The following is a 22,710-nucleotide window of genomic DNA, read 5'->3' on the forward strand; positions in this document are numbered from 1 at the left end:
TGAAAAGAAAAAAAAAATCAAGACTAAGAAGTAATAAAACCCATTTTCCAAAAAAAAAAACACCCAAGCTTACATTTTCATTACTTGCAACACACACACACACACACACTTTTACAATACAGGAATATGTATTAGTGATTTAGCACCAATTTGGGTTGCCTTCTGTCTCATATTATAAGTATACAACAGAGCAGATATCTTTCCATTTACTGAAAAACCAGATATATTTCCTGTTTCTGATATGATTATTAGCTACATGGATTAATAAATAACTACCTCTGCATAAATAATGGTCGATGATTGGGATTTATTGACCCTATGCATTATTTTCCATGAATAGTGTAAATCTCGCCTTGTCCATTTTTGTTTGTCTAAAAAAAGAAATGCTATATTATAAGAATAACTTCGTATTATTAGCCTTTTGAGGCATAAATAAACATGATACACTATTATAAGGAAGTCTCTGATATGCAATGGTTTTCGCAAATGTTGAATCAAGGAGTAATTAATTTCTGTTTTGGCATCCTATGGTTCAACCTAGAATAAAAGACCAATGAAATACAAAATTAAAAACTCAAAAACGATCAACAATTAATTATATAACGACATAAAAAAAGTGATTAATTCTACCGATGAAATACAAAATTAATCTTTACTTTGTCACCAATTTTAAATGAAATATTGAAACCTGACGAAGAGGTCTAGACTCTAAACCAAAGATAAAGTTGAGACTGCTATATAAAATTGGAGATTTCAGGATGGGAAGTAAAATATGAAACAATAAATGTTGATTCAGAGGAATGTATAAAAAACATTCAAATGCCCAATCTATTTTCATTGAAACCAAAGCATAGTTAAATATCTAAAACCAAACTTGATTACAAAACTTAAATCAGTGTCCAGTATGCAGTAGCACAAGTAAAATTAGTTACAATGTTGTCCTAGCAACTTCCATGTCTGCTAGTCTGTGCTTTTTCAGCAACTGTTGGTTTTGAGATTCTGAACTATCGAGATCATCATCTAATTTATTTCTCTACGAGGATCGGTGAACTGAATATCCTCCATGCTACTTTGCTGTTTCAATATATGGATTCCACTTTTTACAAGGACAGGGATGCAATCCCATTTTTCAAATATAATCTCCGCATGGTTCCATTCATTTTCTGAAAGTGCTTCATCTAAATTGTACTCAACAAATGTTTATCTTTGAGTTCCATCTCCTGCAGATCAATAAGACGTGTAGTATCCATTTCCATCCACAAATTGTACTCAAATAAATGTTTATTGCCGTTGATGATCAAAATGGTACTAACAACTTCACTTCCTGGCAGGAAATAGCCATAATCTTCATCTTCATGTTCTAGCAGGGAATTCTCATCTTCCTTCTAGCAGGGAATACTCATCTTCGTCTTCATCTTCATCTTCTATCAAGGGATACTCATCTTCGTCTTCAAGCAGGGAATACTCATCTTCATCTTCGGGTGGCGAATACTCGACTGATCCTGTAACAAGACAAATAACTAGGGCTGGGAACTTGTTATGGAACCAGAAAGAAATTGATGGACCCCCGGCCCGGCCTGGTACTCAAACCACTCTGGAATCTTTTCTCCTGGCAAATGAAAGTTGGTGTTTCCAGCCTCATGCAGTTCCTGTTAGTAATATATAATTCATCAAGTTTAGCAACATTGAATACACTATGAATGACCAAATTAATCAAATACATAAGAGACAATACCAGATTCAGTAACTTGCTTCTACATGAGGAAGTCAAGGATAGGCAATTCTTTGCAGAGAAATATTTCAAGTTTGGAGGAATCCCTCTAATTTCTTGAAGAAGCTTGCAGTGATGCAAATAAAGACTAGTTAAAAAGAAGCATTCTTTGATGCATTCAGGAATAACTGTAAAATTATTCCCACGTATATCTAATTCCTTCACATTAACAAACCATGGGAGAACTATCCAAAAAAACTCATCTGACAACTTGCAGTATTGGAGAGCAAGCTTTTGAATGTTTGAAGACACAGTTGAGCTAACTTTTTCTGCACCCTTTTTAGGCAATAGCCACCCTTCCTATCGCCAAGCTGTAATATCAGCCAGTTGTGTCATCATGGAAATGTTCGAAATGCAAATGCGACCATCATACCTCAGTGCTACTGTGTCACCCAGATGTAATTGTTTAAGCCTAGTAAGATTTTTAAATGAAAGAGGGAATTTTTTTATGGGAGTTCCTTCCAAGTCAAGTTGTGTTATACTTATCATCTTTCCTAATATTTCTGGAAAACTCTCAAGACTGGAACAAAACTAAAGTTTGAATTGTTCAAGAGAGGTCAGCTTGATGGGTGGAAAATTCTTTATCTTGGGGCAACAATCAGCATTCAAGATTTTAAGTTTGTCCAAGAACCCAACTGAACAGTGAATTGTATATCAATTCTGACACGATTGAAATGACAATTTTTCCAATTGTGGGAGGCAAGATACATCTGGTATCATTGTTAAACATTGACACCCATCAAAATTTAAAAATTTCTGCAACATAAAGAAAAGGAAAAAAGAAGCAAATCAATAAACCAAAACTGAATTTATTAATATAAAACATGAATAAAAGAACCAAATGAATAACGAGTGAACTTTCAACTTATTAATAAACATGGTCAATGATATGAACTCAATAATACACTTGCCTTTTTCAATAATAAGGTGGCCAACTTGAGTGATGTAAAGCAATTGTTGGGTAACTTGCAAATAGCAAGTTTCTTTGGATGAAAATCGTTTGGCAAAACCTGTGAAGGATATCTCCACCATTCCAATACTCTAAAGTATTAGGAAGATGTTTGGGACCTTCGGAAAACAGACCATTTCTAATAATAAGTGTTTTGAGATTTTTCATCCTCTTGAAGGCATCCCCATCCCATTCTACCTCTACTTCTTCACATAAGGGAAAATCCATAAACATGATTTCAATATGACGAGTTCCCTTTTAACCCAAAATTCACGAATCAACCACAACATACATGCATGTTTAGAGAAATGTACATATTATTATGAAGGGAAAAAATAAGTATGAAAAGAGAATACAATAAACAAAAGAGATAATTCAAGGATAAAGATGAAAAACCAAACCATCATCATATACCAATCTTATTCATCTTATTTTCTTCTAAAACTTGAACTATATCTTCAGGGAACCATAATCTGCTACGTTTTCCAGGCTCTTTTGGTGATTCTTTTTGGACAATTTCTTTTCCCATGTCCTCAATCAAGTTATGTAGTGTTACCTTACCACCCAAACCAATCTTTATGAGAGATTTTTCAACCAACACTCCAATGTGATGTTTCATGCATTGGCCATGATGTGCATGAAGTATATCTTCAACCTCTCCCAATTCATATTCTTTGAAGCAGCAGGCAATGTCGAGAAAAAACTCTTTGCTCATCTTCTTCCAAAGCATCATAGCTTATTTTAAGTATCTCTAGGATCTCTTTGTTAGGAATTCTTTCATACCGATTTAAAGCAAACTCCTATTGTTCCATACTTCCTCCAAATAAGTTGGAACCTATTACTTCTAAAGCCAATGGAAGGCCCTAAGCATAAGTTATTGCTCGAATTAAAACATCCTCATAACAGGAATCAACTTTGTACTTTTCTAAATTAAAAGCTTTCCAACAGAGTAACCGAAGAGCATCTTCATCGTTCAACAATTCCACCTCATAAGTTCTTTTAACACCGTGACATGCTAGCAACTGTTTGTCCTGAGTCGTGATGGTGACTCTACTGCCAGGACCCAACCAATCAGGTCTTCCAACAATCGCTTGTAACTGTTCTCGTTTGTTGACATCATCTAAAAATCAAAAGAACCTTCCTCCATCGGAACCTACACTGTATAATGGAAATTCCTTGTTTAACACTTGTTAACATAATTTCCTTCTCTCCAGCTGAATCAGAAAGAAGGTTCCTTTGGAGATGTTGTAACTATGTTTGAATTTTCTCTCACATTTTCAAGAAAACATAAAGTTTCAAAATGGTCAGCAATGAAATTATAGAGGAACAGCAAGTGTTGTTTTACCCACTCCACCAAGTCCATGGATCCCCACCATGTGGGCAACATCATCAGATCCAACATCCAAAAGTGACATAACATTTAGCACTTGAGACTCTAGTCTAACTGGGTAGTCCGCAACATGTAAATGAGCATGATTAATCTTGCTTGAAATCAAGTCAACTATCCTCTTAATAAACTCATATTTATATCCGCCCCTATTAAATCAAGTATATTTGTGTGAAGTCAGACCAATCTCTCATGTCCATGTCTTGATATGTATGTATGCACTGGCGATCTACGTTCACAGCAATGGGGGCAATTTGCCCCCACAAGAAAAATAATTATAGTTTAATATTTTTAATAAATTTTATTTTTATCCCCATAAAAAACGGTGTTGCTCCAATAAAATATTTTTTAAAATGAAGTAATATAAATAGTTATAGGAGATAAAAAAGAGAATAAACTGGTACTAATTTTATTACTTTACCTTTGTAATTTTAAATAACTTTGACGTAACAAAATTATACAATATCTTTAATATGTAAAAGTATGTGTACGTAGAAACTTGAGTATTTTTTACTTTTTTGGTTGGAACTTTATGGATTTTGTAAGAAATTGTAATTTTTTCCTTTTATAAAAACATTATTATTTTTTTTGTCCTGCTATTTTTTTGGATCCGCCACCTTATGTATATATGTTGTTCAAGGTTAGTAAGTATTATTTTTCTCTTTAAATTTTAATATTTAAATATCATTAGAAGAGTTAAAATTAATGAATGAGTGTAAAAAATAAGTTAAAAGATTGTAATGGTACCCATTGAAATGGTAGCCAGACAAGTTAGCCACTTGATGCAGAGCCATCTTCCATGCCTCTGTCTTCTCCATGTTATGTTTGAAACCCATCTTATTTGCATTGAACTTCTTTTCATGATTAGCCAATGCCTCTCCAAAAACTACCTCTGTGGTGTCGCACATCCGAAGAATCTACATAATAAAAAATTGGTAAAACCAACAGACCCTTCCCCTTAATAAAGTTAAGGATGTAAGCAAGTTTATTTAAGCAAAAGGAGGAAGATGCATGGTTTTGGGAGAGCACGATGATGAAAATTCTGGACACTTCAATTCCCTTCTCAAGTGCTGATGTGATTTCATGCCCTCTTTGGAGCTCCTTGTAGTCGACGAAGGTGTGAATTCCCCTGTCCTGAAGGGCATTGTAGAGATTGCCACTGAAACCACAACGAGTATCTTCCCCTCGGAAGCTAAGGAACATGTCATAGGTGAATCTGTAACTAAATGAAGATGAGGATGGTCTCATAGCCATGAGAACTGAGAAGAGAGGTCAGCAAGATTGTAGAAGGAGGAGTGATAGGTTGAGCCTTCAAGCAATAGCTCCTACACTTGATTAATTCTCACAATTCAGCATGTGTTGTTCACTTCTTTCTTCCTCAACTGCAATTGTACACACATGTTTAGTTCATGCACGTACACTTGCCTCTTTTAAGTTTTTTTTTTCCTGCTTGAAATAAAATTACGTATTTTGCCCATTGTTTATCTTTGGGTTTCATCATCTGCAGATCAAAAAGACGTGTAGTAGTATCAGTGGTTATCTTCATATTGTTCTTAAAAAATTGTTATTGCCATTGAATGATCACAATGCGGCAAACCATTTTGCCTTTTGGTAGAGAAAAGTCATCTTCATCTTTTAGGGTGGAATATTCATCTTCATCTTCATGCAGAAAATAGTCATCCTGTGATTAACAAGACAAATAGCTATAGTTGGGAATTTGTTTCGGAACCAAAATGAGATTGGCAGTCCCCAGGTCTCGCACTCAAACCACTCTGGAATCTTATCTCCTATGGGCTCCTGGCAAATAAGAGGGTGTTTCCAGCCTCATGCAGTTCCTGTTAGTAACAAATGATTCATCAAGTTTAGCAACATTTAATACACTATGAATGACCAAATCAAATAGATAAGAAACAATGCCTGACTCAGGAACTTGCTTCTACGAGAGAAAGTCAAGGATAGGCAACCTTCTGCATAAAAATATTTAAAGTTTGGAGGATTCCCTCTAATTTCTTGAAGACACCTTCAGCCATTCAAATTAAGGCAAATTAAAAAACAGAAGTCTTTAATGTATTCTGGAATAACTGTGAATTTATTCCATGATAGGTCTGATTCCTTCATATTAGCAAACGATGGGAGACCTACTGGAAAAAACTCACCTGAAAGGTTGCAGTTTTGGAGACGAAGATGTTGAATGTTTGAACACATGGTTCTGGCAAATGTCACTATAGGGCATTGCCACCCTCTCAATCCTAAACTGTAATCTTATCCAGGGAATGATCTACATGGTGGGTTTTGGGGGCAATTGCCCCCACTAACTTTAAAAACTTTCTTCCTGTAATATACATGTGTAATTATAAATTGTACCCATAATTTCAAATGTAGTATAAAAAAGTAACCTATATGAATATTATCTCCACTAATTTGTATGAGTATTGTCCCCACAATATAAAATTTCTGGATCCGTTACTGATCTTATGCGGTTCTGACATCATGGATATGTTCGAAGTGAAAATGGTAGTTTTCCAGCTTCTTAATCTCTCTAATTCTTTGTCACCCAGATCTAATTCTTGAAACTGAGAAAGATTTCAAAAAGAAAGTGGGATCTTTTTGGGGTGAGTTTCGTGCAAACCAAAGGTATTTTATATTCTCCCCCTTTCCTAATATTTTTAGAAAAATCTTGAGCCAGTAACATCTTGAGAGTTCGAGTTCTTAAAGAGAGGTCAAATTGGATTTCTTTTACAATTCTAATTTCTTAAAGAGTGTACGTCCATGCATATGCAAGTGCAGGCAAAAATATATGAACCATATGAGCTAACAGTATAATTTTTTTAGTTAAACACTTAATAAAGAGTGTCTGACACACTTGTATCAGTGTTGGAAATGTGTCACACACTTAGACATTTCAACCAAAAGGAGTGCCTGCACTTCATATTTCATAATCAGAAATGCATGAAAGAAATGCTTCAAAATCAAATGACACTTGGTCAGACACAACAGAAATGTTTTTTTTAAGTATATTTACTTCGAGATAGATGGATCTAGTTATTAGTTACAGGCTGTCTCGAAGCAATTTGGACCAAAAATTTTAGGGTAAGCTATACCAAAATAATCAGTATTAAGTATGACATAAAAAGTGAAATTTAATTCCTTGTCATATTCTTGCCAATAACATCCATGGCAGCTGTGAAAGCCTGAAAGGTGTCAATAGGTTTGAGCAGTTCAAGTTTAGATTTCAGGAAATAAAGTAAAATGTGGAAAAATAACCGCAGATTCAGAGGAATGTGTAAAAACATTCAAATGCCCAATCTATTTTTATTGAAACCAAAGCATAGTCAAATGTCTAAAACTAAACGTGAATAGAAAAGATAAATCAGTTTCCAGTAAGCAGTAAGGCAAGAGAATTAGTTACATTGTTGTTTCAGCAATTGTTGGTTTTGAGATTCTGAACTATTGAGATCATCATCTGATTTTATTTTTCTGTGAGAATCCGTGAATTGAATATCCTCCATGCTACTTTGCCGTCTCAATACATGAATTCATATTTTACATGGACTTGGACACAACCCCAACTTGCAAATATAAACTCTGCATGGTTCCTTTCATTTTCTACAAGTGCATCTAAATTGTACTCAAACAAATGTTTATCCTTGGGTTCCATTTCCTGCAGATCAAAAGGGCGTGCATTATCCATGCTTATTAAGAATATGTTCTCAAAGATATGGAAATTGCCATTGATGATCACAATGGGCTTAAAATTACTCCTTTTAGATGGGAATAGACATAGACATCTTCAAATTTATCTTCTAGGGGGGAATACCCATCTTCATCTTTATCTTCATATGGGGAATACATCTTCATATTCAAGGAATGAATAATACTCTTCATCCCCAACAAGACAAATAGCTATGGTTTGAATTTGTTTTTTATTGGCAAATGTTAATTGTTTGAAATTTGTTTTGGAATCACAAAGAGTTTGACGATCCCGAGGTCTTGTGCTCAGACCACTCTGGAATCTCAGCTACGGGAAAATAAAAGGTGTTTCCAGCCTCAAGCAGTTCCTGTTAGTCATAAATGATTCATTCAGTTTAGCAACACTAAATACACCATCGATGACCATATCAAACACATAAGAAACAACACATGCCTCAGTAAGTTGCTTCTACACGAGGAAGTCAAGGATAGGCATTAATCTTCATAGAAATATTTCAAGTTTGGAAGAATCCCTCTAATTTCCTGAAGACACTTGCACCAATTCAAATTCAGGAATAACTCTAAATTTATTCCATGATAGGTCTAACTCCTTCAATTCACATTAGCAAAAGCAAACAATGGGAGACCCACTGGATAAAATCCTTCATTTCACAGAATATAACTGTTTTAATTAAACACTTAATGAAGAGTGTCTGACACACTTTTATCGTTGTTGGAAATGTGTCACAAACTTAGACATATCAACCAAAAGGAGTGCCAGCACTTCATAGTTCCTAATAAAACGTATGAAAGAATTGCTTCAAAATCAAATGACACTTGGTCACACTACAGAAATGTTTCTTATTAGCATACTTAATTACTTTGAGATAGATGGATCAAGTTCTTATTTTCTGTTGGCATGTATTCCATATATGATCTAGATAAACATTTAATGCGGAGGAATTTACAAAGCAATTTGGACCAAAAATTTCAGGGTAAGCATTATCAAAAATAATAAGAACGACACATAAAATGAAATTTAATTCCTCGTCATATTTGTTAGCTCTTTGGCAAGTGCACCAAATCGTGACAAGCAGTAAAGTTCTCGGAAGTCCGAGTGTCGAATCCACAGGGACTTTGTTTGTACTTAGATTAATGCAAAATAAAAGATAAAGAAAGATAGAAGATAAGCTAAAGAAAAGATAAGATATTTAAAGATAAAATTAGAAGATAAAAGAAAAGATAAGATATTTAAAGATAAAGAAAAAGATGAAAGATAAGAAAGATAAAAGATTTAAATAAAGGATAAATTCACGATAAAATAATATTAGGAACTGACTTGCCTTGTCTGCCTAGGATGTATGAGTTTATGATTTTTTCTTTATCAATTCAAGTGATTCTACCCTACCCACATCTATTCATTTACTTGCCCTTGATGCCTCACGATAACAAGCTTATTCTACCTATCTATCTCCCAAATGCCTTTGCAAAGACTCAATAGATAAAATGCATGAAGTTCTAATTCTAGATGTTTGCTTTGACGCATGGGCATAATACAATCACTATATGCCTAGCAATGATTTTATTATGATATCTTTTCTTCTTGTTCTATTAGAAGTTATCCTCTCCCGAGCGTCTAACCCCTAAAACTAATGCATGCATATCTTCTTCAAATCTTATTTAGAAGTTACCCTCTCCCGAGCATCTAACTCCTAACAGAGTATAAAGATGAGTATGCAAGATAAAAACAGAAAAGAAAATAGGAAAGAAAAACCTGGTATTGCATTGATAAATAGTGAAGAGTACATCATACATCATACATCACATTGGCTTCTAGGCCTGTCAGGCCCTAACTAAGGGGGTTTAGCCACTCATGGCCATTGAGGGCTTTACAATGAGAAGGGGTGAAAGAAAGGGAGTAAATGAAACCCCTAGGAGAGGGGGTTCTGTCGTGGTGTTCTGTCCCTTGGACTGGCTCTCTATTTATAGCTGCTGGAGTGGACTTTGGGCCTTCGTAGGCGCGCTCAGCGCGACACCCCCTCGCTCAGCGCGTGTAGATCGCGCGCTTAGCGCGCATTTTGCAGGCTTAGCGCGTGCTTCTATTAGATTGCGGGCTTAGCGCGTGTTGCAGGCTTAGCGCGTGCTTCTGTTAGATCGCGGGCTTAGCGCGCGTGTTGCAGGCTTAGCGCGCGCTTCTATTGGATCATGGGCTTAGCGTGTGACGCGCGCTCAGCGCGCGTATTGAATTGGGCCTGCTTCAGATTTTCTTCTTTTCTTTAATTTTTCTGGTCTTTTTGCTTGTTACACCTCTAGTTTTTATATCTGCAGCCAAAATTCAACAAAACATCAATTCTTTAATATTTAAGCGCAAATAACTGCTAAATAATTATTTTTAAAGACAATTTTGCCTTATTTTCTATTATCAAAATACAATTATTTAGCAGTTATCAATATTCTTGTCAATAACATTCATGGTACCTGTAAAAGGTGTCAATATATAGGTTTGAGCAGTTCAGGTTTAGATAATAGCAGATGCTTTCCACTAATTTTCTTGCAGCATCCCTGGTCATTAGAAGAATATTAGCTACTATTGAAATTTCATAACCGTCTTTTATCCAAAAAGCTAACTCAACTTTATTCAGAATTAGCTCCAGTAAAAAAAAAAGTTTATTCAGAATTAGAAATCATAAAATTTCAAGGTTAGTGCTTTTATGTTACCCGTTTGGAATGAATTCAGAGGCCTAACATATTAAAAATAAAATTTAATTCAAAGATAATTAATTTTTTTATTAGTAGATGCCAGCTGGCTTATGTATTCCTTCTTCCTTCATAGTGGGCTAAGCCCAGTTCCTTCTAGTCTTTGTATTGTTTTTTCACTATTGTTATGGGGAATTTTATGTGTATCTCCTTTTTTTCTCTTTGCACCTCTCTCAAGTTTTTTACAGACAAAAAAAAAAAAAAAAGAAGAATAGATGGCATGAAACAAAAAAGAGGATACAAATGAGTCAGATGGAGCTTATTTTTAGGCTGTTGTTAAACATACCTCTCAGTTTTAATCATATACCTCACATTTGCTTACTTAATTTATAATTATTTTAAAAAAATATATATCCTTCATTTTCAGAGATTAGTGCACCTCCCCCCTTTTTTTCTTTCTTCTTTCTTCACAGTTAAGAATGTTCAGCGGCAGTTGTCTATTACAAACACAGTTTTTGAAACAGATTTCAGCGAATTTTGTGTGCCTATAAAAGGCTTCTTACGTACCACATGAATTCAATTGAATGAGTGAATTCGAATTGCGAAACTTCTCTTCTTCTGTTAGTCTTGTGTTCGTGAGTGTGAAGCAAGTTTCTTCTTCTCCCGGTTTTGTTCGTTCCGCTCTGTAAATGTTTGTGGGTTTTTTTAGTTTCTATCTCACTGAACTGATATTACTAACGTTTTCTATCTGGAACACAGATGAAGATGGAACGAAAAAGGAGAAGAAAGTTGTTGAAATAAAACGCAACAAGTAAGAGCGGAGTGTGTACTAATTTTCAGGAGGAAAAGAATGAGATATATTTGGAAAAGCAATCACAAAAAACAGGCATAAGATTAAAAGTGGGAGGTATATTTAACAAATGCCTATTTTTAAGCTACATAAGCGCTCATTTGTTTGTGCTTGTGTAGCTTAAAAATAGGCATATTTTTAACAAGTGGGAAGTTACCCTTATTAACAAAGGTGGGGAGCAGATGAAAAAGGCGTGGTTCGTGGAGAAGAAGAAGCAGCCGGGCTCGCTGGTCTCGCGGAGAAGAAGAAGCACGCAGGAAGAAGAAAAGAAGCAGCACCAAGTGGTCTTCCGGGACGAGGAAAAGAAGCAGGAAGTGGTTTCGGGAGGAGGAGCGCCTTTTTTAAATTTTTATTTAAAGGACAAAATGGCCCATTCACTAAAATTACTGGTGCTGGTGCACCTAGCATATCCCAAAAAGAAAAGGCATAGCCCAATCCAATTCATTTTCCACTTGGATGACTCAGCCCTAGTTTCCTATGCTATTTATTTATAGCAATCCCAAACACTATGTGGTCATCAATGTTAAGGATAAACACAAAGATATGCCTCCTCTCTGGTTATCACTCTCTTCCCATTTAGATTCATCTTATGTTTCCCTTTTTTCTTCTTTGTTATGCCACAAGCCTCCACTCTCTGCCTCAGCCTCATCCTCCACTCATTCACTTCACTTAGTCAATCGCATGTTCCATCTGCAACTGCATCCTATTCAATCAAATCTTCCACTAATAATATTTATTTCAGGATCTGTTCCCTTGTGTCAACACTACAAGGTCTCTGTCTTAATGGTGAGTTTAATGGTGTCCGATTTGTGTATCAAATTGCACCTTCAAAGGTCCTCCAAGAGCACCCACAATTCCCTGTTTGGGTGACACGGGCCGGAGCCAGGTTTCAATTGATCCTGCATTATCCATGCCAAAGTATTAGTAGCTCAAGGATCTAAGTTGAACCAAGTTAGTTATGGGACTTTGATCAATGATTTATGCAAAATAGGAGAAACAAGGACTGCCATACAGTTGCTCAGAAAGATTGAAGGACCATTAATTGAGTCTACCATGATGATGTAGAATACTATCACTTGGGGATAACCTATGCAAACATAAACATGTAATTGGACGTGTGATTTATAAATCACAGTCTGAAATGGCTGTCTAGGGAATTTTTTCCGATATTGTAATTTTTTCAATGACTGTGAGAAAATTTTCATGACTTTTGTGGTCAAAGTTAGCTTACTGGAATTATAGAAATCTTATTAGTTTTGTAAATTAAGCCGCTGTTTTCTTTATTTTGGATAGAAGCAGATGAAGAGATTTATGGTTTTATTTTTATCCTATGTTCGGTTTACATGTCAACTTGCTTTAGAGCTCGATGTGAATTTGATTCATCCACGTAACAATGTAAGAGAACAATCTGTAAGTCAATGTATATCTCTTATGCAAGCCCCCCATCTTATGTGTACGCCTGAAATTTCTGTGGCAGCACATGTGGAGTTAGAGGCTTTTTGAGCTAAATTTTGTCTTCATTATACTGAGCAAGATTGAATAATTTCTTTCATATTTCAATCTTTTCTGAATAACTTAGTTAGAAGATAAGAAATTACTAATGCAAAAGTTCTTGTTATTTTTAATGAATGTCATCACTGCTACGCATTTTTGGCCAATTCATGGAATTGTAGGGTATAATTGACTAATTTCTTAGTTTAGGTACATGTGGGTGAATATAGTAGAGTTAGAATTTTCTGTGACCACCATGTGCTGCTGTATCAATGCTTATTTCCTTTATTAATATTCACCCACATGTTCTAGTAGCTAACATTGTTTCTTAACTTCTTAAAATCTGGACAATTGAATTTACATTTTCAGTGGCTTTAAATCTTATAATGATTAGTCCAACTGATTTGTTTTGGACCTCTATTGCATACTGACTTTTATTTTTATTTATTCATCTGGTTTTGCTGCATAAGGGATAATGTCAATGTAAATAGAAGTATGAAATTTTCCACTATAAACAAAATGTTGAACCCTCAAACAAATGGTGGAATATAGGAAAATTCCAAATGATTGATGTTTGGAATTTCACAGGAAGTGATTAAACCAACGGGAAAGATAAGAATCATGATAAAATAAACCATTAGTCATTTTCAAATTTTAATTAGTTTAACACTTTTGATTTTTAAATTCATTCTATTTTTACTTATTTTTTTATTTTCCATTTAAAGTATTAAATGAGTTTTAAAAAATTATATTAAATAACATAACATACCAAGAATATATCAATTACATTCAAGCATAACTAATTAAAAATAAACCATTAATTATTTTCAAATTTAAATTTATTTACTACTTTTAATTTTTAAATTCATTCTATATTTGTCCTTATTTTTCTAATTTTTCAATTGAAGTATTATATTAAATAACATAACGAACATGCAAAGAATGTATCACATTCAACCATACCTAATAATAATAAACCAATAATTATTTCCAAACTATAATTAACAGCTTTAATTTTTAAATTCACTTTATATTTGTACGTATTTTTTTATTTTTCATTTAAAGTATTTAATGAGTTTTAAACAAATAATATTAAATTAAATAACATAACATACCATGAATGTATCACTAATTACATTCAACCATACTTAATTAATAATAAAATATTAATTATTTTCAAACTTTAATTTGTTTAACAGTTTAAATTTTTAAATTCATTCTATATTTGTACTTATTTTTCTTTTTCATTTAAAGTATTTAATGAGTTTTAAATGGGAAATAAAAAAAATAATTTTTCAATATTTATTAGTAATTAGTATAATAAAAGGCATCCCAATCCATTACAAAATAATAAAACAAATTGATGGATCCAAATCCACCCATTTAATTTTATGGATAGTTAATGATTCATCCACCAATTTTAAAAATTCAATGAATCTTGTAATCAATACTTAATGGATCAAAATTGATCCAACTTAATAACAATAGATTTTGTGGACAATCTTCGACCAATGCCAGCTGGATTATTTTTCGGTCATTGTCGGTCGAGATTATGTTTTGGCCTGCATTAGCCTAGATTTTTTGGCAGACATCGATTGAGACTATTTTTCGATAAACGTGAACTGATGATATTTTTCAAACGATGTTGGTCGATATCGTCCAAAACTTTTTCAGTTAACGTCTACCAATGTTATTTTTTGGATGATGTCAGCTATGATTTTTTTTGTTCGACTTTGGTTAGGGCTATTTTTTGGCTTATGTTGTTTAGAGTTTTTGGTTGATGTCGATTGATGATTTTTTTTTCCGATGCAATTTTTCAAATGATGATGGCTAAGTTTTCTTAAGCTAACTTTAATCGGGGTCATTTTTTGACTGATGTCTTCTAGAATTTTTTCAACCAATGCCTGTTGATGATGTTTTGCGGCTGACATCGGCCTAGGCTATTTTTGTCGACATTCACTAGGGTTTTATTTTGGTTGATGTCGACCAAAAAATAACCATGGCCAATGTCTACCAAAATTCGTCATCGGTCGATGTCGACCAAAAAATAGTATCAACCAGCAAAAGCAAATCGACAAATGTCAGCAAAAAAGCTAGCCGACATCAACCAAAAAAATAGCCAACATCAGCCAAAAAAATAGTCACGGTCAATGTTGGCTGGAAAAACCCTAGTCAATGTTGATAAAAAAAATATCACTGGCATTGGTCAGAAAAAATTTAGTTGGTGTCAATTAAAAAAACATAATCGATCGACATCAGCCAAAAAATAGTCTTGATCAATGTCAGCTAAAATTAGCCTCGGTCAAGGTTAGCCGAAAACAACCTCAATTGCTTTTTGTTTGGACTATTATTATTTTCGAAAGTATTGTAAATTTTTTAAAATATATTATTTTTAATCTAAAAGTATTTAAGTTTTAAAATATATTTGTTTTTTGGATGGATCGGATGAATATACATCCATGAAAAAAGTGTTAATGGATGGATTAAATGGATTTTTGTCAAATGGATCATATCCATTAAATAATTTTTAATGGATCAAAATGAACGAATGAATTATTTTGATTTGATCCATTAGGATTGATCTGATTCATCCATTTTTCTTCCCTAATCCAACTTAGAGTTTTTTTTGGCTAAAAAGGATTTCTGAAATGGGGTATTTTCTTAAGCAGCCGAACTCTTTTGCAATTTATCCTCTCGTTTTGTCACTCCTTCCTTGTAATAAGCTCCTTTAAATCAATCTCCTTAAATAGGCCTTGGATCTAGCTGTTTTATGAATGATAGAGGTAGAATTCAAATGTTTAAAAAATTGTGAGTTGTTCAAGAGCATAGTTGAAATGTTTGTTCATTCTTCTCTTCGCTTTATCTTTCTTGTGTGTACTTCTAAATAGCAGACTTTTTTGTCTTCATTCTTTTGTTATGCCATGCATCTTTTGATTATCGGTCCTCTAGTCATGTATAACTTTTGGTATCTACCCATTGACTAAAGTTATCCTTAATATCATGTTTTTTTTTTTATCATAGAAAACTTTTAATATTTACATTTTGATCAAGAAAATAAATATGATTGACATTCATGTTTCTAATTAGTTCTCCTTCTAGTAGTCCTATTTATGATTTTGTAGAATCTATATCTAGAAAGCTTCTATATTGTAGGCCACTACTTCACACCTTTCTTTATGCTTTTGAATCAACTCTTGTTTTTTAAGGCATGTTTCAAAGTAATCATTAATAGTTAAGTTTAGATAACTTATGATTTGGTTCTTGAAAGTTTGTTATCATTAAAACTTAAGCTTATAGAGGAATTTTGTTTCAATGATGTATATTAACAATTATGAAGTGAATAACATCAAAAACTTTTCTTATGTAAGGGAATCTATAGTCTAATATAACTTCCATAACCATAGCTACAATTTTACACTAACAAGAACAAATATGTTTAGCTTAAAAGTTGTTTGTGCAAATTGTAGTGGCCTTTTACCATCAGTAATTGCAATCACTTTCATCGCCAAAATACCAGAGGTCAATTAAAAATGCCAAAAATCGTTTCATGGTATCCTGCCAGTTATTTTAATAGTTGAAAATGTCAATTTTGGCAAATTATAGCTACCAAAACGTACATATTTAACCGCCACAAAACTCAACTTTTTTTTCAGTGACATAAGCCTCTTACGCTACACAGTTTAAGCAAAACTAATCAAATTATCCCTAAAAATTATCTCACTTTTCCATAAACAAAAATCACCACTCTCACTCACACACACAAAAAGAAGATTTAATTAATTTTCAAAACAACATTTTCACCTTCTTACCATTTCTCTACAAAAGTAAATAAAATAGTTACATTTAACAACAACAGAAATAATAAAAATAACAACTCCACATCTTTTCACCTACAATTTCAATACATTTTATTATTAAGAAAAATCCTCATAATTATCACAAAATAGGAAATCTCACTTTTTTTCTATTTAATGAGTTTTAAGAAAATTATTTTAATAAAATAATATAGTAAGAATGCACACTTATATTCAATCATACCTAATTAATAATAAACCACTAATCATTTTCAAATTTAAATTTGTTTAACACTTTTCATTTTTAAATTTATTCTAGATTTGTACTTATATTTTATTTTTCACTTAAAGCATTATATTAAATGACAGATCATACAAAGAATGTATCACATTCAACCATACCTAATTAATAATACACCATTAGTCATTTTCAAATTTTAATTAGTTTAACACTTTTGGTTTTTAAATTCATTCTATTTTTACTTATTTTTTTATTTTCCATTTAAAGTATTAAATGAGTTTTAAAAAATTATATTAAATAAAACAACATACCAAGAATGTATCAATTACATTCAAGCACAACTAATTAAAAATAAACCATTAATTATTTTCAAATTTAAATTTATTTACCACTTTTAATTTTTAAATTTATTCTATATTTGTCCTTATTTTTCTAATTTTTCAATTGAAGTATTATATTAAATAACATAACGAACATGCAAAGAGTGTATCACATTCAACCATACCTAATAATAATAAACCAATAAGTATTTTCAAACTTTAATTTGCTTAACAGTTTTAATTTTTAAATTCATTTTATATTTGTACTTATTTTTTTCTTTTTCATTTAAAGTATTTAATGAGTTTTAAACAAATAACATTAAATTAAATAACATAACATACTAATCACTTACATTCAACCATACTTAATTAATAATAAAATATTAATTATTTGCAAACTTTAGTTTGTTAAACAGTTTTAATTTTTAAATTCATTCTATATCTGTACTTATTTTTTTTTCATTTAAAGTATTTAATGAGTTTTAAATGGGAAATAAAAATAAAATTAATTTTTCAATATTTATTAGTAATTAGTATAATAAAAGGCATCCCAACTTCCCAAGGATTATTATGACTGAAAAGATAAAAGGTAAAACCACACAGACAGCTCAGAGCAGACACATCACACATAGATAACCACACTGCACTGTACACATTACACTTTCACTTCCTCTCATCCCATTATATATACACTATTTAACATTCAAACTTGTCACCATTCTCTTCCTCTGAGCAAAAAACAAAAAGCTGAAAACTCTTTCTCTTTTTTTTTTTTTTTTCTTCGTAACCGAGCCTTTCACATTCACTCAAACACTTTAACTCTGTCTCTCTCGAAATGCTTCCAACGAGAGCTCTCACTCACACTCTCGGCGTTCCCTGGACGGAGCCCGAAAACGACGCCGTTACAGGGGACGCCGCTCTCTTAGCGTCGTTCAAGTCAATGCTGGACCGTGACTGGTACATGGACCAACCTCACTGTGATTTTCTCCAAAACGACGCTGCGTTTTTGGAGCACCCTTTGGGTTCGTCTTCTTCTTCTTCTTCTTCTTCTCTGCCTCAGCAGCAACACTTCGTGGTGCCGCCAAAACCGTGCTACTTCAACGTGAACGGGAATGGTCCTTTGGAATGTGGCTTCGAGTTGGGGTCTCAGAGCAGTTTCCTCGCCCCGTTTCCCGTGAACGCGCTCGAGCTCAGTCTGGACCCCGAGTTCCCGGCGAGCAAACCCGGTGGTGGGTTGATTCGCCGGGAAGAGAAGCAGCGGCCTCTCGACGCACTTGCTCCATCCACTCTGTATCAGAAGCGGACGGAGCGGTGGCGAGAGGCCGGGAAGGCGGAGGAATTGGCGATGCCGCCACCGCCGCCACCGCAGTTGGCGATGGAGAAGAGGAGGAAGAGGGGTGAGGAGGGGGAGGATGAGGGAGGGTTGAATTATGAGTCTGGTGAGGATATGAAGTTGGAGGAGAATGGTGTTGATGCAAATAACAATGATAATGATAATGATGATGATGATGATGATGGTGATGGTGATAATGGGAATGGGAATGGTGGTGGTGGTGGTGGAGACCAGAAGGGGAAGAAGAAGAAGAGGAAGAAGATGCCGGCGAAGAATCTCATGGCGGAGAGGAGGCGGAGGAAGAAGCTCAATGATAAGTTGTACATGTTAAGGTCTGTTGTGCCTAATATTAGCAAGGTATGAAAATTTTGGATTCAAAGCTCTTCTTCTTTGTGGATTATTAATTCTAATGTTTTTTTTAATCAGCAAATGTTCGTGTTTGTTAGTTTTGCTAGAAATGTTATTTGGGGAGATTCGAACCTGCGACTTCTCCCCTTCCTTCACCGATTGATCAATCTTATATCTCCTTATTAATGATTAATTCTAATGTTAGTTCATGCTTTGTTGGGTTAGGAGTGGTTGGTTACTTGGTTGTGTAGACTGTAGAGGTGGCAAAATGGGCCTGTCACATGAAAGTTAAGGCTTGAGCTTTAAAATTTGAGTTAAATCTGGGTCATTTTTAGCGCAATTCAATCAAACCTGATTCCGGCTTTGGACGAAAAAATTGGGCTTTCATCTGGCTTGGGCATCATTTTAGAAGCTTGAATTGAGTCTGGGATTTTTGTGTCCTTGCCCACTATTATTACTCACCAAGCTTGGCCTGCATTGTGCGTCGTAGTCTGCTTTGCCACCTCTACTAAAATGTGGAATTATTATGATGTGTTTTAATCATGTTAGATTATATTGTGAAGTGAGGTGACTTGTGTTTGTTTATTTTTGAAGAATCTTGTGTGGTGGTTTTTATGAATGTGAAACTTAAGCTGTGTGTATGTGTTGATTTGGTTTGATTGTTGTTGATTTGGTTATTGAAATCAATGATTTGCTCCCTTGATGTGTTTGGGAGGATAGAAGCTAATCTTCTTTTGATTATTTTGGTAGATGGATAGGGCCTCAATACTAGGGGATGCCATTGACTACTTAAGGGAGTTACAAGTGCGAATTACTGATCTTAATCATGAACTAGAGTCAGGCCCGCCTGGCTCATCCCTTCCACCTGCTGCAAGCTTTCACCCTGTGACACCCACTCTGCCTACCCTTCCCTGCCGGGTGAAGGAAGAAATATGTCCTATCTCTCTGCCAAGTCCTAAAAACCAATCAGCAAAGGTATTTGTTTGTCATAGTGCAAAATTGTTCTTCTTCCAATGTGTCAGGCCCAAAAAATCTTCCATAATGCTTTGAATTATTTGGATCTTTGACAATACATTTAGTTGCCTATTAAGTATCTGAATTATTTATGATAATCTTTCTCTGCTTTGATTTTGACTTCTCACATAACCAACAGGTATACATGTATGATGAATGCTAATTTGGTGTTGATAAAGAGCACAGAATTTGAATAACTATCCCCTTTTTTTTCTGTATGACTTGCATCATATTGCGTGCCTACCTGCAAAAAATATTGAACTTCAGAGTCTGACTATTTCATGCATGTGCACTTGTTTACCACATTTAGTGTAGAACCAATATAGAAATTACATTTTACTCTTTGCTAATGTTGTGGTACATATTACATTTTGGAAGCTCAAACAAATCCCGTGCATTACTTAACATGCCTTACCACAGATAATGGGGTCCCATGTTTCATCTGTCATTGTTTTGATGGCTTCAGATTTTTTTATACCCATCATTTTCATTTCTTTCTGTCATTGTTTTGATGGCTTCAGTTTTTTTTACACCCATCATTGTTTCTTGCTGTCATTGTTTTGATGGCTTCAGTTTTTTTGACACCCATCATTAATTTTGTTTCTTTCTATCATTGTTTTGATGGCTTCTGTTTTTTTGACACCCAACATCATTTTCATTTCTTTCTATCATTGTTTTGACGGCTTCAATTTTTTTGAAACCCATCATCATTTTTGTTTCTTTCTGTCATTGCTTTGATGCCTTTGGTGTTCTTGACACCTAGCATCATTTTCGTTTCTTTCTGTCATTGTTTTGATGGCTTCAGGTTTTTTACACTTATTAAGTATGCGAAGTATCGAAAATATATGTGATCATGTGAGAACTGAGAAGTATTGGTTTTATAACCGAATTTTTTAACACCTAAAAGCTTGGAAATTATATGCATTTGGCATGTGAATGTATAAACAATTAAACATAGTCGAAATATATTTGACATACCCTTTTTTCCATTTTGTTTTACTGCTTTTTCACCTTCCAACAATAGTTTTTCAATGACCATCAATGCAAACCCCAAAAATATGAATTAACTATTATTGCAAACCATTGAGGAACAATTAGATTTAGGAGATAGTTATTGGTTCTCACAGAACTTAATGGCAGTGCAACTGAGGAAATTTTGACTTGAATTTTTTCTGAAACTTATAGGTGGAGGTTACGGTAAGGGAAGGGGGAGCTGTCAATATCCATATGTTTTGTGCCCACAGACCAGGTCTTTTACTTTCTACCATGAGGGCAATGGATAGCCTTGGATTGGATGTTCAGCAGGCCGTAATCAGTTGTTTCAATGGTTTTTCTTTAGATGTGTTTAGAGCTGAGGTATGTAGTTTTGTTTATCCTGTGCCATGTTTTACATCAATGTTTCCCTTTTTATTTCCTTGCTTTATATTATTGTGCTTGCCATTGATTTTTGTTCGGGCAATAGCACATTGTACCATGGCTAGGATGAAATGAAAGGCAGGTGTTTTGGTAGCAACAAGATGGTTAGTAGAGATATGCATGATACCACAGTTTGGGTACTTTCCTTTTGCACCAGAAACAATTCTAGGAGAAGTTTGAATCCATTCCGTTTGGATATTAATCCCACTTACATGAACTCAGCAAAGTACTGCTAGTACTATAACATCTAGCAAACCAATTGTCAATTATCTTAAAGAAATATAATTAGATGGCACACAGGTCTATCTTCCTCTCCCTCTGTTTGATTGAACTATGTACTATATGCACGAGGCTTGTCACCAGGTATGATAGGTGACCACTGAAAAAACTTAAGCTGGAGACTGTAGGGTTCCATCTTTTTTCATTCAATTGGTGAAAATTTTAAGCATATATTATATTCATGAGTGGTTGTCACAAGGCTTTTTACTCCCTAGTCTTATGGGGCTCCCTCTCAAGCTGTTTTGTAACAAGTGTTTCATCTTTAAATTTTGACCTTCTTCATTATTGCTTTGTTACTGCCATCTTAGGTTTTGTTTTGATATCTAGTCTTTTATGTTTCTTGCCAGCAATGCCGAGAAGGCCAGGATGTCCTTCCAGAGCAAATTAAAGAAGTATTGTTGGACACAGCAGGTTTCCATGGAATGATGTGAGAGTAGTTCTTGACAAATGCTATCCCAATAGACGCACTAACTGTAGTTGCTGTAGCATGCAGTTTGTAAATGCCATTGCTTATTCTAGTCTGTAAAGCTGTGTCTAGGCTAAGATCAAGAAGGGTTAGCCAATATCTGCATTGGGAGGAATTAGCTCCTTTATTTTCCTGAATTTCAGCAAACTTATATTGTTAATTGTTATGGAATAAATTGTTTTGTTCGCGATTCTCCCCTTCTTAATATAGTTCTTTAATAAATTTCTTTTCTGCCTATTTAATTTTGAACAAAGTTTTAAATGATAATGGTTGCAGAGTTTTCAAAAACCTTAATGTGAAAAATTGTGGACAAATGCAACTGGTAGAGCTGCCATTGCAGTTGTAACTCAGATTCGGAGACTCCAAAAACCATCATGATGCAACTGCAACTGTGATTTCAGTCTCCAATTTAAAATCCTGATTTTGATTATGATGCATCATGCATTATTGAAATTTATGTTAGAAATAGTCTCTTACCCTATTTTATAAAAATGATTCACATTTTTCTACAAATTGATACACCTTTTTTTACCCACAAACACCGAACTGAAGCACTTGAAAACTTGAGAAACTCCTACACTGCTCATCATAATATGAATGTTCAAATGGGTGAAGCTCCTTATTCTACGCCAAACTTTATGCCCAAATCTATAGGGAGAGTCTT

At 34.1% G+C, this 22,710-nt stretch overlaps 2 protein-coding genes, 1 non-coding gene and 1 pseudogene across 3 annotated transcripts; 2 read left to right on the forward strand and 2 right to left on the reverse strand.

Moving 5' to 3' along the window:
- Positions 1-795: 795 nt before the first annotated feature.
- LOC100777514 (TMV resistance protein N-like) lies at positions 796-5,889 on the reverse strand (annotated as a pseudogene).
- Positions 5,890-11,860: 5,971 nt separating this feature from the next.
- LOC100306468 (uncharacterized) lies at positions 11,861-12,580 on the forward strand. Its single transcript, NM_001248556.2, has one exon. The coding sequence runs from the start codon at positions 11,888-11,890 to the stop codon at positions 12,212-12,214; it is 327 nt and encodes a 108-aa protein (NP_001235485.2). The 5' UTR covers positions 11,861-11,887; the 3' UTR covers positions 12,215-12,580.
- On the reverse strand, positions 12,085-12,195 carry MIR5767 (microRNA MIR5767). Its single transcript, NR_126618.1, has one exon. It is a non-coding gene; the product is annotated as a microRNA MIR5767 (primary transcript).
- A 5,550-nt stretch (positions 12,581-18,130) lies between the features above and the next one.
- Positions 18,131-22,235, forward strand: ICEE (transcription factor ICE1-like). The gene is made up of 4 exons (NM_001254406.1): positions 18,131-18,880; positions 19,622-19,846; positions 21,071-21,241; positions 21,928-22,235. Exons 1-4 carry the CDS (start codon positions 18,131-18,133, stop codon positions 22,009-22,011), a joined length of 1,230 nt encoding a protein of 409 aa, NP_001241335.1. The 3' UTR covers positions 22,012-22,235.
- The last annotated feature ends 475 nt before the right edge of the window (positions 22,236-22,710 follow it).

The sequence above is a fragment of the Glycine max genome, chromosome 16 (assembly GCF_000004515.6).
Source record: "Glycine max cultivar Williams 82 chromosome 16, Glycine_max_v4.0, whole genome shotgun sequence".
Classification (NCBI taxonomy): domain Eukaryota; kingdom Viridiplantae; phylum Streptophyta; class Magnoliopsida; order Fabales; family Fabaceae; genus Glycine; species Glycine max.